The 13,765-nt window shown below is 34.6% G+C and overlaps 1 protein-coding gene across 3 annotated transcripts; it reads left to right on the forward strand.

Moving 5' to 3' along the window:
- The first annotated feature begins 2,711 nt into the window (after positions 1-2,711).
- LOC123536978 (monocarboxylate transporter 1-like) lies at positions 2,712-11,186 on the forward strand. 3 transcript variants are annotated; one of them, XM_045320506.2, is made up of 6 exons: positions 2,712-2,733; positions 3,171-3,349; positions 6,085-6,228; positions 7,343-7,490; positions 9,706-10,595; positions 10,865-11,186. In XM_045320506.2, exons 2-6 carry the CDS (start codon positions 3,220-3,222, stop codon positions 11,017-11,019), a joined length of 1,467 nt encoding a protein of 488 aa, XP_045176441.2. In that variant the 5' UTR covers positions 2,712-2,733; positions 3,171-3,219; the 3' UTR covers positions 11,020-11,186. The 3 variants fall into 3 exon arrangements, with proteins under 3 accessions (XP_045176441.2, XP_045176440.2, XP_053384257.1); XM_045320505.2 differs by lacking the exon at positions 2,712-2,733 and adding an exon at positions 2,751-2,933; XM_053528282.1 differs by lacking the exon at positions 2,712-2,733 and having other exon boundaries at positions 2,940-3,349.
- Positions 11,187-13,765: the final 2,579 nt, after the last annotated feature.

A 13,765-nucleotide genomic window follows, 5' to 3' on the forward strand; every position in this document is an offset into this window, starting at 1 on the left:
AACCCAGCACGCACGCACGCACGTACACACACACACACACACCCACACACAAAGGCAAAACAAACAAATAAAGGAACACAGTGGGGCACCGCCTTGGAACGGTCAGTGGCAAAATTACCACTGGGGAGCTCAAACCGGTTTATGGTGCACCTAACCTCACTCTTAACCCCACCATGTTCCAAAGTCACAGGACAGTGTAAATAAAATTTATCCCTCCCAGGTGAAACCCTAACATACGCAAAGGTAAAAGCTGTTGATAAAGAATGCAGGAAATGTTTGAGTCTTATTTAACTGTAGCTCCCGAGGATAGTACTAATCATAATAGCTTATACCCAATATCATTAAGATTGTGACATAGACCATTTGGCCACGGAGACACCAACACAACATTACCATATTAATTACGAGTTTCATCATGTTAAATGTACACGCAAACTCACTCTTTATCATTGTTCAATTGTTTTAAACACGTAATGATTCAACCTTTCGTTTTTCTTTACCTATCAGAAATGAACCATTCTTAGGCCTTTAGATCGAGTTTCGGTACCCTTTTAGCAAATGGAAATTTACTAGCTTTCTCTCAAATTTTCCAAAAAATATACTGTCAACATCAAATGACGATTTTCTGCCTTAAAAGTCATGAACTTGCCATAATATGAAATATGTTTCAAAGTCTGGATGGAATTAAGTAATTAAAAGTAGTTTGGAATGTAACAAACGTAGTTACAGAAGTCTTTTTACAAGAAATTACATACAACATGTTATTTTAACAACATTTAGTTTTAAATCTGAAGTATACATCAGTACTCAAAGCTCCCGAACATATGGACATGTGATCTCCAAGTGTGATCTTGACCATTGAGCTAAGGTACTTAGTGTTGCGCATGACACGTTGTCTAAATATGGGGAACACTTATCTCAAGTAATATTGTAATCCTTTGACGGATGGCAGAGTTCTGGACCGGACACAAAACAGATTCTGTTCCTGCCATGTAAACATTTGTGACCATGGACTTTAAACTTGAGGCCTGAAAGTTGTGCGTGACACATCGTCTTGTTATGGGGTACATTTGTGCTAAGTAATACTAAAATCTCTCCATAGATTGTTGAGTTACAGACCGGACAGGAAAACAGCCCTGTTGGCCTTTGTCTTCCAACAGTGACCTTTGAGGTAGTGGTCCGGGTTTTGCGAATGACACGTCATCTCCTCATGGGAAACAGTTTTGCTTAGTTATATTAAAATCCCTTGATGAATATATTATGGTTCGGACACGAAAATGCGGACGGACGGAATGACGGACGTTCCTACATATGGGTATTTACGTGGCTACTCTTTTGTTCTCTCTATTGTTCTTTTAGCCACGTAAAAGAAAAATAGCCACATAAAAGCCTTACGGAATGAATGACATCAAAGAAAAAGTACAGTTACCTATTGTTCCTATAGCCACTTGAGTATGCAAATGTGGGCTCGACCAGACGGTTGAACGGACGGAAAAGCGCAATCCTACAATCCCCGAAACTGGTTTTTAACCAGTAGGTTTATTGATAATAACACACAAAAGTGTTGAAAGGCCAATGTCACACTTAGATCTGAAAAAAATTTAAGGTCGGTGTTTTTCTATTTTATGCATGCACGGATATGCAAATAAATTGACACAAGACTTTACTATAAAAACACAATGTGCAATTTGCAAGACACATGTATGACTATAAATATATTAGACAAGGCGACATGTCCCTTGCAAGACTTAGGCCCTTCGTTCAAAGGTCAATGTTTTTACTAAAATTTCAGTATGAAGGTTCTGTTGTCAAAGAGCCATTATTATAAGGACACATACTTCTGTGACTTAACACCAAATGACACTGACACCCGTGTCCCATGTGCACAATTTACAGTTAAAAGTCTTTTTTGATCAATGTGTCCTATGTATAAGCCAATGGTATGGGCGTGAGGTGTGATGCACATTTCATTATTTGTCATGAAAAACCCAGGATTGCTATTACTTTATTTGGTCGCGTTATATGCTTCCTAAGGGTCTTATATAGATTCTTTGCAAAGAATCACACAAGAAAATAATTTACATAACATAGGTTTCATCGGATGCTGAAAACAGTTGACACCGAGTAAGCGTTTGAATCTTGAACACTTGAAGATTTTTTTTCTTAATCTTGAATGATATATCACAGCGAAGAGATGCCAAATTTTATTATCGGAATGAAAATAAAGAATAGGAATAACAAAAAAAGAAACGTGACTTATTCTAAATAAACAGGATCCAGTCGTATAAAATAATCTAGTCTATTTCATATTGTCATTTACAGAAAGAAAAAAATCGAACAAGGATAAAGCTGGTGGACACAACGATTGTCCTGTTTTATCCTCACTGGTAAGCAGAAGATATAATTGCATGTCGCCAAATAATTTCAACACTTGTGATCAAGATAAAAATTAGCTTGTGTCATTTAGTGAAAATCTGATAATGAATAAGTTAAATATACTCATGGACATTGATAATCTAGAACAGTCTTTACTACGTGCGTTATTTTTGTTTTCAAGTGGCTAACAAAAATGTATTGATGTTCAAAAATAAACGCTATTTGCGAGATCCTTCAAATAATATATGTGTACTCACGGAATCAAAACACTAGCGTGCATACTCTTTTAATTTTGTTTTTGCGTAGAGTGGTTACTTATTTTGTTTAGCTACCAGTTTAAGCCAGAACTGACTCCATGTAGTCTATTTAATATCAGATTATATCTTCTTTCCTTTAGATTAGTTTGGAAATTAATCCATATATTTCGACTATTTTGTCGTAATCTATAAACTTTTTCGAAGTCATTGTTTCTTGGATATTTTATTTTCAGTTGTCTTTAAATTTAGATACGATATGAAAAACAAAAAGACTTACGAAAGATCAGATATTGATACAAAGTAGGCCAATATGCAATTTAAAACGATATTTTGCTATTTTATGATTGTTTAGATATGTACATGTAATATGCATCATGCACGTTTGAATTTTGGATAACATATGGATTTTACATTGGCTTTAAATCGTTTTAAGCCGGATATATTTTCAGATTTAAGGAGAATGTTGCTTTTTTGCTCTTTAGCATATAAAGTAAGAGAAAATAAAATATTTATCGTTGTATTGCTGTATAATTTTAGAAATGACAGCTGTCACAGATGGTTGATATTTATAACAGCAAGTCTATCAATGATGCTGGATATAGGGTTCATGTTTTCATTCGGCACTTTGTACGTTAACATCATGACAACATTCCATGTTGGTAGGTCGGAGGCCGCAATGGTGCAATCTATTCTTATGGCTGTGAGATTTGGAACCGGTAAGAATTTTTCGATCGCTGAACTTTTTTTAATCTTTATGCAATGATAGAAATATAAAACACTGAATGTTTTGATTGTGTCATGTACTTACATCTTCGGTATCTTCAGATGTGAGTTGTAATTTAAATATTGCGAAATAACAAGTGTTTTATCTAATACAATTTAGGTTTACATTGTTGTTTACATTGTTGTTATATCTTCTGGTCCTTTGGGATCATACAGTCCATTTAATATCTTTGTAGTAGGATTCATCCTGAGCCGTTGCTAATGGGCTTAAGTACAGGCACGAGTATCGGACCTGGGACAAACAAATATGACCAGACTGATAAAACCCCTTCTTTTCATCCTAAATGAGTCCAAAATGAAAAATATGTAGTGAAATATGAGCCCCTTTCAAAAGATACATATGTCTACTGAAGGCCAGAATCTCGAGATTCGAGCCTGCGAGCAATGGTTTCACTTCCCAGGCCGTTGTGTAATAAATTCTCCAGACAATTAAACAAACTATCTACTATCCGACCAGGGATACCTGACAGTGACGTCATGTTGTGTTTACTTTCCAATGTTTACCTTATATTGTACTGGGTTATCATTATGTTTTTTTTACCCATAGCCCGCATGGATATGTAGCCCAGAGGATAACGGCGCTGTCGTAGTAACCGAAAAATACCGAGTTCGAATCCGGTCGGCGGAACTTTTTCCTGCACGATATTTTTTTTATTCAACTATAGAGTTATCTTGATTTTCTAGTGCATCACGAATTATGCGTACAAAATAAATTGTGTAGAAAACGTTTGTCATTTCACTCCACATAAAATGGCTAAATGGCTATGAACACGTTTTTAACTGTAACAAGCCTTTGGAGAATAACGAGAAAGCAATATCTATTCTAAAACACAATAGGCGGACGGCGAGACAGGTATATGTTGCTTTAACATTTGGAATACTTCATACTAATTTAAAAATGAATTATTGATAAAAATAAAACATTCAAAAACAACATTTTTCCAAATCAAGGAAGCAAATGTAACTGGTCTTTCAAACATTTTTTTTTTGCTACAAAAAGTACATAAAATGTCATCGCCTACCGCTGGTTTCGAACTTATATCGTCTGCGTGACAAGTAGCCAACACATCCACTGGGCCATACTTTACTTAGAGTTTCTGATACGATAGGGACATATTTCTATCTATTATAAGTATACATCCGTTTGGGGATATACCGTGGTTATTTATAGTTTGTTGACAAAATGACGTCACTGTCAAAAATTGTCGGTGGATTAGTATCCCTATGTCTTGCGTATATTTAGTTACAAAATGAGACCGACCCCAAGTCTCTAGCCCTTCCCGTTCATGTAATATCTGTCAGAAAACGAGTGCCTTTCTGCTGCAAGTCCCAAGTAGATAGAAATGCGGCACAACGAAACGGTACGAAAACATGAACTAAAATATTGTTGTCAGCCGAGCACGGGTCAAATTCACTTGCCATTACTTACAAGTATAACTAAACATGCAAATTAAGGCCTCTCGCGACCGTCAGTTGCATCGTTGGTCTTTCGATTGCATTCTCCGCCGTTGAAAGCGATATGTAGACTAGCCACTAGACTGATAATAATATATTTCTACATTTTTCCTTTTTTAATGAATTTAATTTCATAAAGACAAAAGCCTGACTATTTTAGAAATTTTCACAGAGGAATGATGTTGAAATTATTATGACATTGGACTCAGAATATAGACTGGCACAGTTCACTACATTTAATCATAAAAATGTAAAAAAAGATATATCATAGTCTAGGAGCTAGTCTAAGCGATATGATGATATCCGAGTAATTTTAAGCGAAACTTTGTGGTTCTTTCGGAGATGTGTCGCTATTGGCCAATCAAAAATTACGTTCCAAAATACCGAAGGAATTCTGTTCAATGGCATAGAATGCAATCGAAAGACCGTGGAGAATGAGATGCTACTGACGATTGTGAGTGGCCCCAGTTTATGTATTTAGTTATATTTTTTAGTGATTTGTAGTGAATTGGATCCGTACTCGGCTGAAAACCATGTGTTAGTCTATGTTTACGAACCGATTCGTTGTGCCGCATTTTTATCTACCAGGGACTTGCAGCAGGAAGGCACTCGTTTCCTGATAGATATTTCATGAACGGAAAGGGTTAGAGACTTGGGGTCGGTCTCATTTTGTAACTAAATGTACACAAGACATAGGGATAGATAGTTTGTTTAATTGTCTGGAGAATTTATTTCACAACGGCCCGGGAAGTGAACACAATGCTCACAGGCTCAAATCTCGAGATTCTGGTCTTCAATAGACATATGTATCTTTTGAAAGGGGCTCATATTTCACTACATATTTTTCATTTTGGACTCATTTAGGATGAAAACAAGGGCTTTTATTAGTCTGGTCATATTTGTTTGTCCCAGGTCCGGTTTGCATTTTCTGCACTTTCCGATACTGCTGAACGGAACATATGCAATCAATTCGAATCTGCTATTAATTTGATTGCTTGCATTTTATGCTTCCAAAGGATCTTCTTACAGATGTTTCAAGCAATGTAGAAAAATATACTTATATTGTAAAATATTAGGAATAGCAGCAATTGCAACAATTTTTGTTGACTCTTTTCGTAATATCTTTTGTGTGAAAAACAATAGTTTTTACTGAAATGTAAATCTAGAACACGTTAAATCTCTAGCTGTCTAGAGTTTATCTTATATTATTCAGGAATGATCAGTGGTGCGGTGGTCCAGCGATTTGGTACGCTACCAGCTGGGGTTTTTGGCTCATGTCTAGCCACTTCTGGTCTTGTATTATCATATTTCGCCTCTTCCATTTTAATTCTGGATATCAGCATTGGAATAATTTTAGGTTAGATTATACGTTTTATGTATTAATTGTGTATTTATTTTTATTTTGTTTAACATTTTGAATAATGTCGTCATAAAACCAACTTCGTACTTTGGATAAGTGTACCATTTGATGCATTAACTCTCTAAATCATTTTAGACTTAGATGGATTTAATCCTATATGTAAACTGCACATTTTTATCTAACATTATTTGATGTCATTTATACTGGTCAATGATAAATGGATGTACGATATAAACAAGAAAGACTTGTTCATAAGCATGTGAATCAAGCATGTTTGAAACATAACCACTACGTTTAAGAAATATGTGTCAACAAGTACACATTTATTTTCAGATTAAAGTTCCACAGTTTCTACCACTAGGTGAATGTAAATTGTTTTATTTGCGTAATCCATACTACGTGATTCTTTTTCATTAATTGTTTTAAGGATATCAATGAACTATTTTTGCGATATCTAAAAATGACTTTGATACTTTTCTTAACAGTATACTTATTTGTTTTTAAAAAGATAATGATTATTATAGGTATAATGATCAGATGTCATTCTTGATTAAGGTTATTACGGCTAATCACATTGTACATCTGGTACTTAAATGGATGATACAAAGTCGGGACAATTGTTCTTGTGATTTTTTTTCTCTACTATTTTTATTTGATATTTGTTTACATAACAGATTTCTTTTAGATTGCAATCGACGAAAATCAACTATATAACAGTGGAAACGAATGAATGTTCAACAGCATCATCATAGGCCTCTGAATATTGTAGAATTTTCTCTTTTTGCCAATTACTTAATTGTCCCTTTTGAAATTATACTATCTAATTGTTATCGTCATTTTCCTTATTTTACATTTTTAAACAATAATTTCACTTGACATCTAATAAATACAAGCGCAAATAAATTCCTGTCATGTATTTAATAATATTTAGCAATATATCTTCTCATCTATTAGCTACAAAATAAGTTAATGTATCGTAAATGGTAATGCTTCTTTTTTTACAAAATTCACTGAAGACAGTTTGTAAGAATTTTGTTTTAATGAATAAACAGATGTTATAAAATTGACAAATAAAATTTATTATTGTTTTTAGTTTAATATTGTTTTCCAGCATTTGGGTCATCTTGTCTATATATAGCATCCTCAATATCAATCGGAAAACACTTTTCTGGAGAGAAGCGTCATATTTTGATGTCTATACAGAGTGCAGCTGGAGGACTCGGAGGAATGATTTTCCCATTTGTTCTTAAATACCTTAGGTAAAAACATACCTTGTTTATGTACGAAAGGCCTTATAGCAGACCATTTATAAAGATAAAAAAAATGGAGATGATTAATTATACTTTAACTGTTCCGTTATACAAACATGTATTCGTTAAAATAGAAAAAGTGGAAACTCCACAGGTCGCTCAACACAACAAAAACGAAAATGTTGCAGGCTCGGTTTGATTGAGCCTGTTCGTGGACGGTAGTCATCTTGAGCATTAAAATAACTACAGAAACACGTAGTTCTCTAAAGGACTAAGGACGCTTTTAAATGAATTTGCCTGCTCCAAGAGTGAAAAATAAACCACTAAGAAATAAATATTTAATTACAAATACCACCAAAGTACATGCTTGAGATTAAAGTCAAATTTTAAATATTTGTTTCATAAAACGGTGCTTTTTGGCTCCAAATAGAATTACGTACCCTGTTATATACATTATAAAACTATTTTTCTTTATACAACATTCCCCCCCCCCCCCACCCCCCACCCCCGTGCATAAAAACCATATTTGGCCAGCATATGTAGATATTAATTATACAAATTTTCTGTGACTATTGTGTTAATGCAAAGGGGGGAACAGTGCTTTAAACAAAACAAAAATTAACTACAGGGTGTTCCCAAATGTAAACTAACCAAAACTTTTTATATTCATTTTAAATATTTTGATATTCACATATTTTCACATCGGTTTATAACAAATAACATACACATGTTTGCAAAGCGTACAAATGGGTATGCTATACATGTAAAATAGTGAGAGAAGCAAATACGGTGAGTTCATTATTATTCATTGGGTTAAATTTTTATTGGCTTATCCTGGTTGTTTGTTGCACTAGATTGGCAGATTTGTGCTATAAAACACTAGCAATACACCAGAGAATCTCCTGCATGCCTGCCTCGCGACGCGCACACCACCAGCGATGAGGAAGTTAGTTGTTTTCCTTTTTTTGTATTTTTATATCTTTTTCATTTCTTTATTTTATTCACATCTTTTTCTGTGCGTTTATATTTATTTCTATTAGACACATACTAAATGTCACACGCATTTATTACTTCATGATCTTCCTTTTGTGAATACTGAATTGAAGATTGTTCTTTGTTAAGGACTAGTTCCAAAAACCACAACAAAGAGGCAATATGTGCGCAGCGATTAATCGGATCCTGACTGTAGTCTATCCAACAGAAATAACGCTTGGCATTGATATGCCTGTGATGCATAGGTCAAGAACAGTAGCTTCTTCGCAGGTCATATCAGTGACCGTTACACATTCAGTGTGATGCCTTAAAAGTGATGTGTCAAGTCGCTTTCCATGCAGATGGCATATAGAAATGCGGCTAGACTCGAAAACGAACTAAAAGGTCCAGCCGAGTTTCAGCAGCGACCTGCTTCTTCTTTAGCCCTACAAATGACACATTTCGAATGTGTTTTGCCCACAACTAAAGCCTTGATTTGCACAACATTATCTTTAGCAGGGTTGCAGTCAAACTCATCCCGAGTTAACTTTTTCCGATACAGCTTCCTTAGGCAAGCCCCACAAAGAACTGTCATTTCGGATACATTTTTATTACATTTTTATGTGCCACTGGTATTTATTTACAGTGAGAACCCACCCTACGGCCCTGATAAAATGCCTGCCTTTACTTAGTATTAATGTTATGCAGCACAAACATATCTGCCATCACTTATAACAGAGTTTATAGACATGTACATGTTGTTAAATCAAGTACAGCTTGTTTGCAAAAATCTCGTTCTATTTTTTTTTATTTATTTATACGATTGTAATCATAAAATGTTATTTTTTCCCTAAATAAACAGATTTTGCCACTTTTTTCAATTGGAATTCATATATTTGAAACTACCGTAAAGTGAGAACATTATATTTTTACGGAAATTAAATATTTTATTTTTTCACAAAAATATACACTGACCCAGATTAAATAAGAAAAACATCTTGATAAGAACAGATACAAACCAGTTTCTGGTGTAATAAGTTAACTAACGCATTGGTTTATATGTGATTCGAAACGATTTGGGTAATGCTTAAATACTTCATGAGAATTTTGCATTCAAAATGTAGGCTAGAAGCATATGATAGTGACCGAAGTTCTTGTATGAATTCACTTGATATTTCGTAAAATGTTTATCTAACCATTCTGTGGACCTGTTCTTACTGAAGTTAGTGAGGGTTTTAATATATATTTTCAGTGATCATTTTGGTTTGAAAGGAACATTGTTGATTGTCGGTGGCATTTATTTGCAAATTTTACCAGCATCTCTCCTGTGGAGAGACGATGAGTTCAAAAGTCGCAAAGCTGTACACTTAACGGAACAGAACACAAACGACACAGAGGTCAAAGAGAAAGTTGACGCCAATGCAAATAGAGCTCTGTGGAGTTGCAGCGATGCTAGTCAAAATGAAAGGGGATATGGAGGGGTAACAAACTGTACCGAAGACGACAAAGTAGTAAATGTGAGGAACGGGGGATGCCCTAAAATAAAGCATGTGAATATAATAAACAGACACGCAGCAGAACATGCCGACTTTAAGCAAAGTTATGTAAAACGAAATGATGAAGACACAATGGTTACCTGTACAATTCAAAACACAAGGAGAGAATCCATAGGGGAATCCTTGAAACATTTGGCATGTAATCCAAGTTTTGTATTGTTTGCTATTGGTTTAGCGGTCGCCTATCCAGCACTAGGAATTTTGTTCATCTTCATTGTCGATTTATTTCTGGACGCCGGTTTAAGTGAAGATAATGCTACATTTGGACTACTTCTAGTTCATATGTTTAGCATATTTGGTCGTCTGCTACCTGGTCTTGTGTTGCAGTCAAAGCGCGTTCCAGCTTTGTCAGTTCCAATTTGTGCTTCCATTGTAACGTCTGCTGCAATGGCAGGGCTTGTTGCAGTGACAGATTTAAAACAACTTTTACTCCTTCTTGGGCTTATTGGAATACCTTATGGCGTTTTTGTGTCAGTCTTCAGTGTGACGACACTGAAGATAGTTGGCATAGACAGATTATCTAATGCAATTGGAGTCCACTTCACACTAAATGGTATCGGAAGTGCTGTGGCTGGTCCAATCAGTGGTAGGCATTTATATGTTTATGTCTATTTAAATAGTAAATTATTATGGTGTACAGAAATCATGAGGCAACGTGATTCAATACTAAACTTACTCTAAGGGAAATTTTGCCATTAGTGCTTGAATGTTTCATTGATATCTCGCGAGGATAAGCAGAATGAACAAATTAGATTATCCGGATTACTCATAAACAGATTTCATTGATAAAACCTTGTTTTGGAAAGTTTACTCGATTTGTGCTTTGAATGCTAAATATTGATTAATTATTTTCAGGATCATTGCGTGATTATACCGGATCGTACACTTACCCCTTTTGGGTCGCATCAGGAGTTATTCTCGTAGGTGCAATGATGTTTACGTGTGCTTTGCAAATACGAAGAAAAAGAAATCGAGACATATCGGAAGAGACACCTTTACTGCAGAACTAGATATTCTACACATATTTCGAAATGTTGATAATATAAATATTTGACTGTTGTCTAGTCATGAGCTTGTTTTTGTTTAAATACCATTGATTTTAAATATAGTATGTAAATATATTTTTGTAAAATATTATAATGTTTATATATATTTGAAATAAAAAGTGAAAATCAAAGCGTTCGTTTTGATGAACATATTCAAAACACCTGTTAAGCAGTGTAACTAAAAATACAAACTTCAAGTAGGAACAATCTATTTTAGATATATGTGTAGCTAACTGCATCAAAGTATATAGACTGAAAACATATTTTAAGGTATTATGCCCCTAATAGTAATGTTTGAAAAATGGCATTTGCTTGGTATATTCTTACAGTTGACCAGGCTTCGCACTTTGTTGCAAATTTTTAAAGACTTTTATCGTGCCGTTTTTTTTTTTATAAATTTTGTGTAATTTATGGTATTTCCTCAAGCTCAAGTAGAGACAAATTTCAAAGTGGCGGCCTTTATCCAAAACATTTGCAGAGAATTCATTATACCATTATTTTCTATGAAAGAAACATCCAACTATTGGTAAACAATTATAAAACTTCAAATAAAACTGTCAGTATATTTTTTTCTAAGGTGCCTTAAGTAAACGGATTTAATGTGGCAGAATTCTAACTTCAATATTGAAAAATCAAGGTCGAATCCTGCGGGTCTGTTTTGAATTTTGCTCACTTCATGCAATAATAACCTTGGGACAGAAGTAAAACCTATCTACATTTCTTCCACAATATGAAAACTAAAGAATGAAGGCAAAATAGAGAACTTTTACCGCACGTAACTCAGTATTTTTAAAGATGTCTAACTCTACCCCTTCTATTTCAGAGGTAAATTCACTTTGAACTGCAAGAAATCACTTATCAAATGAATTTTTTCCACTTTTGTACAATAAATCAATAACAAGTCTTGAATGAAAATTGCAGTCAAAGTAGGTTTATGGTAGGAATTGAATACTCTTCAAAAAGGAGGTACGCTATTATGGGCCTAATACCTTAAGTATAATTTTCGGGAAAAAAAGTTTTGAGCTGAAAAAACGATCCCGGGTAAAATATTTGGAAAATCTGGAGACAACTCCGCTATGACTTTACTGTAGGCTTAGGTGGCTCTTGACCTAGTACCCCATGAAAACTATGCACTTTTTACCCTTTGACAGGGAAAAGCATGCATAATTGCCACAAGGATTAGCAATCTGAATAGAAAACTGTGTAAAGATCAAATAAGTTAATGCCCTGGGGAAAATGTGACATTTTCTGTGGTGAAATTTGTCAACAAACACATTTTTAATGTCAAATCCCACAGAATTTCACAAGGTAAAATATGTTAAAAAGGCTACTGCTGGAAAGAGAACAATCTCTACTACCCATATATATGCGTCAAAGTATGGGAAAAACATCTAGAAATATGAGAAAATCAAAGAAATCAATTTCAGGACTGTCAGATGCATGGCTGTCTTATCATGCATAGCATTTAACATAGATGGATTACTTTTCCATTGCACTGATATAACATGGACAGGATTAGGATTAACAAACGGTATTCACTAAACAATTTCACTATATAAACAGATTGTTTCCCTTGTGTAAAGAGGGTTTAGGGTAAGTCTCTACACCTGTAGAAAATTAAATTATTCAGTCATCTCTCGCAATAAATCAATAAATCTAGAATTTATATTACTTTCTGCATCAGTTCTTGTACAAAGAACATTTTATGTAATGATAAATGGACAACCCTTCAAGGAATCTTTGCAACCGCTGATGACCACATAGATTTTTACAGATTTTATTGACCTACTGTACTAGGTACCTCATACTGCTCTGTGGCTACACAAATTTTGTTGTATAGTCTCTTAAACTGCGCTTTGACTTTGATTAATGTTTGCATACCGTTTGGATGAACTATTCTTTCCATCATTGATTCCAGGTAAACAATCATATTGCGGGCCTAACTTTATCATATCGTCTTTTGCTGATGGCGACTGAGGAGGAAACGAAAACGAGTACTTGCTCACATTTTTATCTGTGTTAATACACTGAAAACGTTCCGATTGATAACGTAGTAAAATGATACTTAATCTATTTTATTGATCTTGATAGAGATTTATGCACATTGTCTACATCGTTATGCTGGCTCGTCTCGACGAGCCAGTATTACGATAGGATTTTACTATTAAATCTACCTAAAAGGCAGAACATCTCCTAAACCTGGCTCTCAGCTTTTTACTTTCATTATAAATGCAAGCCAGCAACCAAGAAAACAAAATAGCGTTTCCTTTACGAGAAGTGTCCAATCGAAAGCAGGCTTACAAAAAGTGACCAATCGAAAGCTGGTTTACGAAAATGTCATGTAATCCACATAGGCCGCAACCATCTTATATTAATGAACACAAAGAAGCTCAATGACACGCAAAGGACCAATCTATGCAAGTAGAAAATGCATCGATTGCCTGTCCCTTATTGTAACTGTTGAAATTATGCAGAAAGATTCAGATTGCTCCTTTTCTGGAAAAAATGAATGAATATACGCCTCAGAACTATGTAAACAAGATCTGAAATAGTAATAAGGCAAAATTTCAAGGCGTTCTCAACACAGAATACAGTACCCTTCGTTCCTTTTCGGTTCTTCTTGCTGCAACTTATATTACGCTATATGATATCCATCGCCATGAATGTACAAGAGAGATGAAGTTGGTTTTCTTTTTAATGCTAAGCAAAA

The sequence above is a fragment of the Mercenaria mercenaria genome, chromosome 17 (genome assembly GCF_021730395.1).
Source record: "Mercenaria mercenaria strain notata chromosome 17, MADL_Memer_1, whole genome shotgun sequence".
Lineage (NCBI taxonomy): Eukaryota > Metazoa > Mollusca > Bivalvia > Venerida > Veneridae > Mercenaria > Mercenaria mercenaria.

What these genes read in the sequence shown, in the direction of transcription:
- LOC123536978 (XM_053528282.1), top strand. Translation starts at nt 3,034, where the DNA reads ATGGATTTTACATTGGCTTTAAATCGTTTTAAGCCGGATATATTTTCA. An exon ending in GGCTGTGAGATTTGGAACCG is followed by an intron (nt 3,350 to 6,084) that starts GTAAGAATTTTT and finishes TATATTATTCAG; the next exon opens with GAATGATCAGTGGTGCGGTG. An exon ending in TTTGTTCTTAAATACCTTAG is followed by an intron (nt 7,491 to 9,705) that starts GTAAAAACATAC and finishes ATATATTTTCAG; the next exon opens with TGATCATTTTGGTTTGAAAG.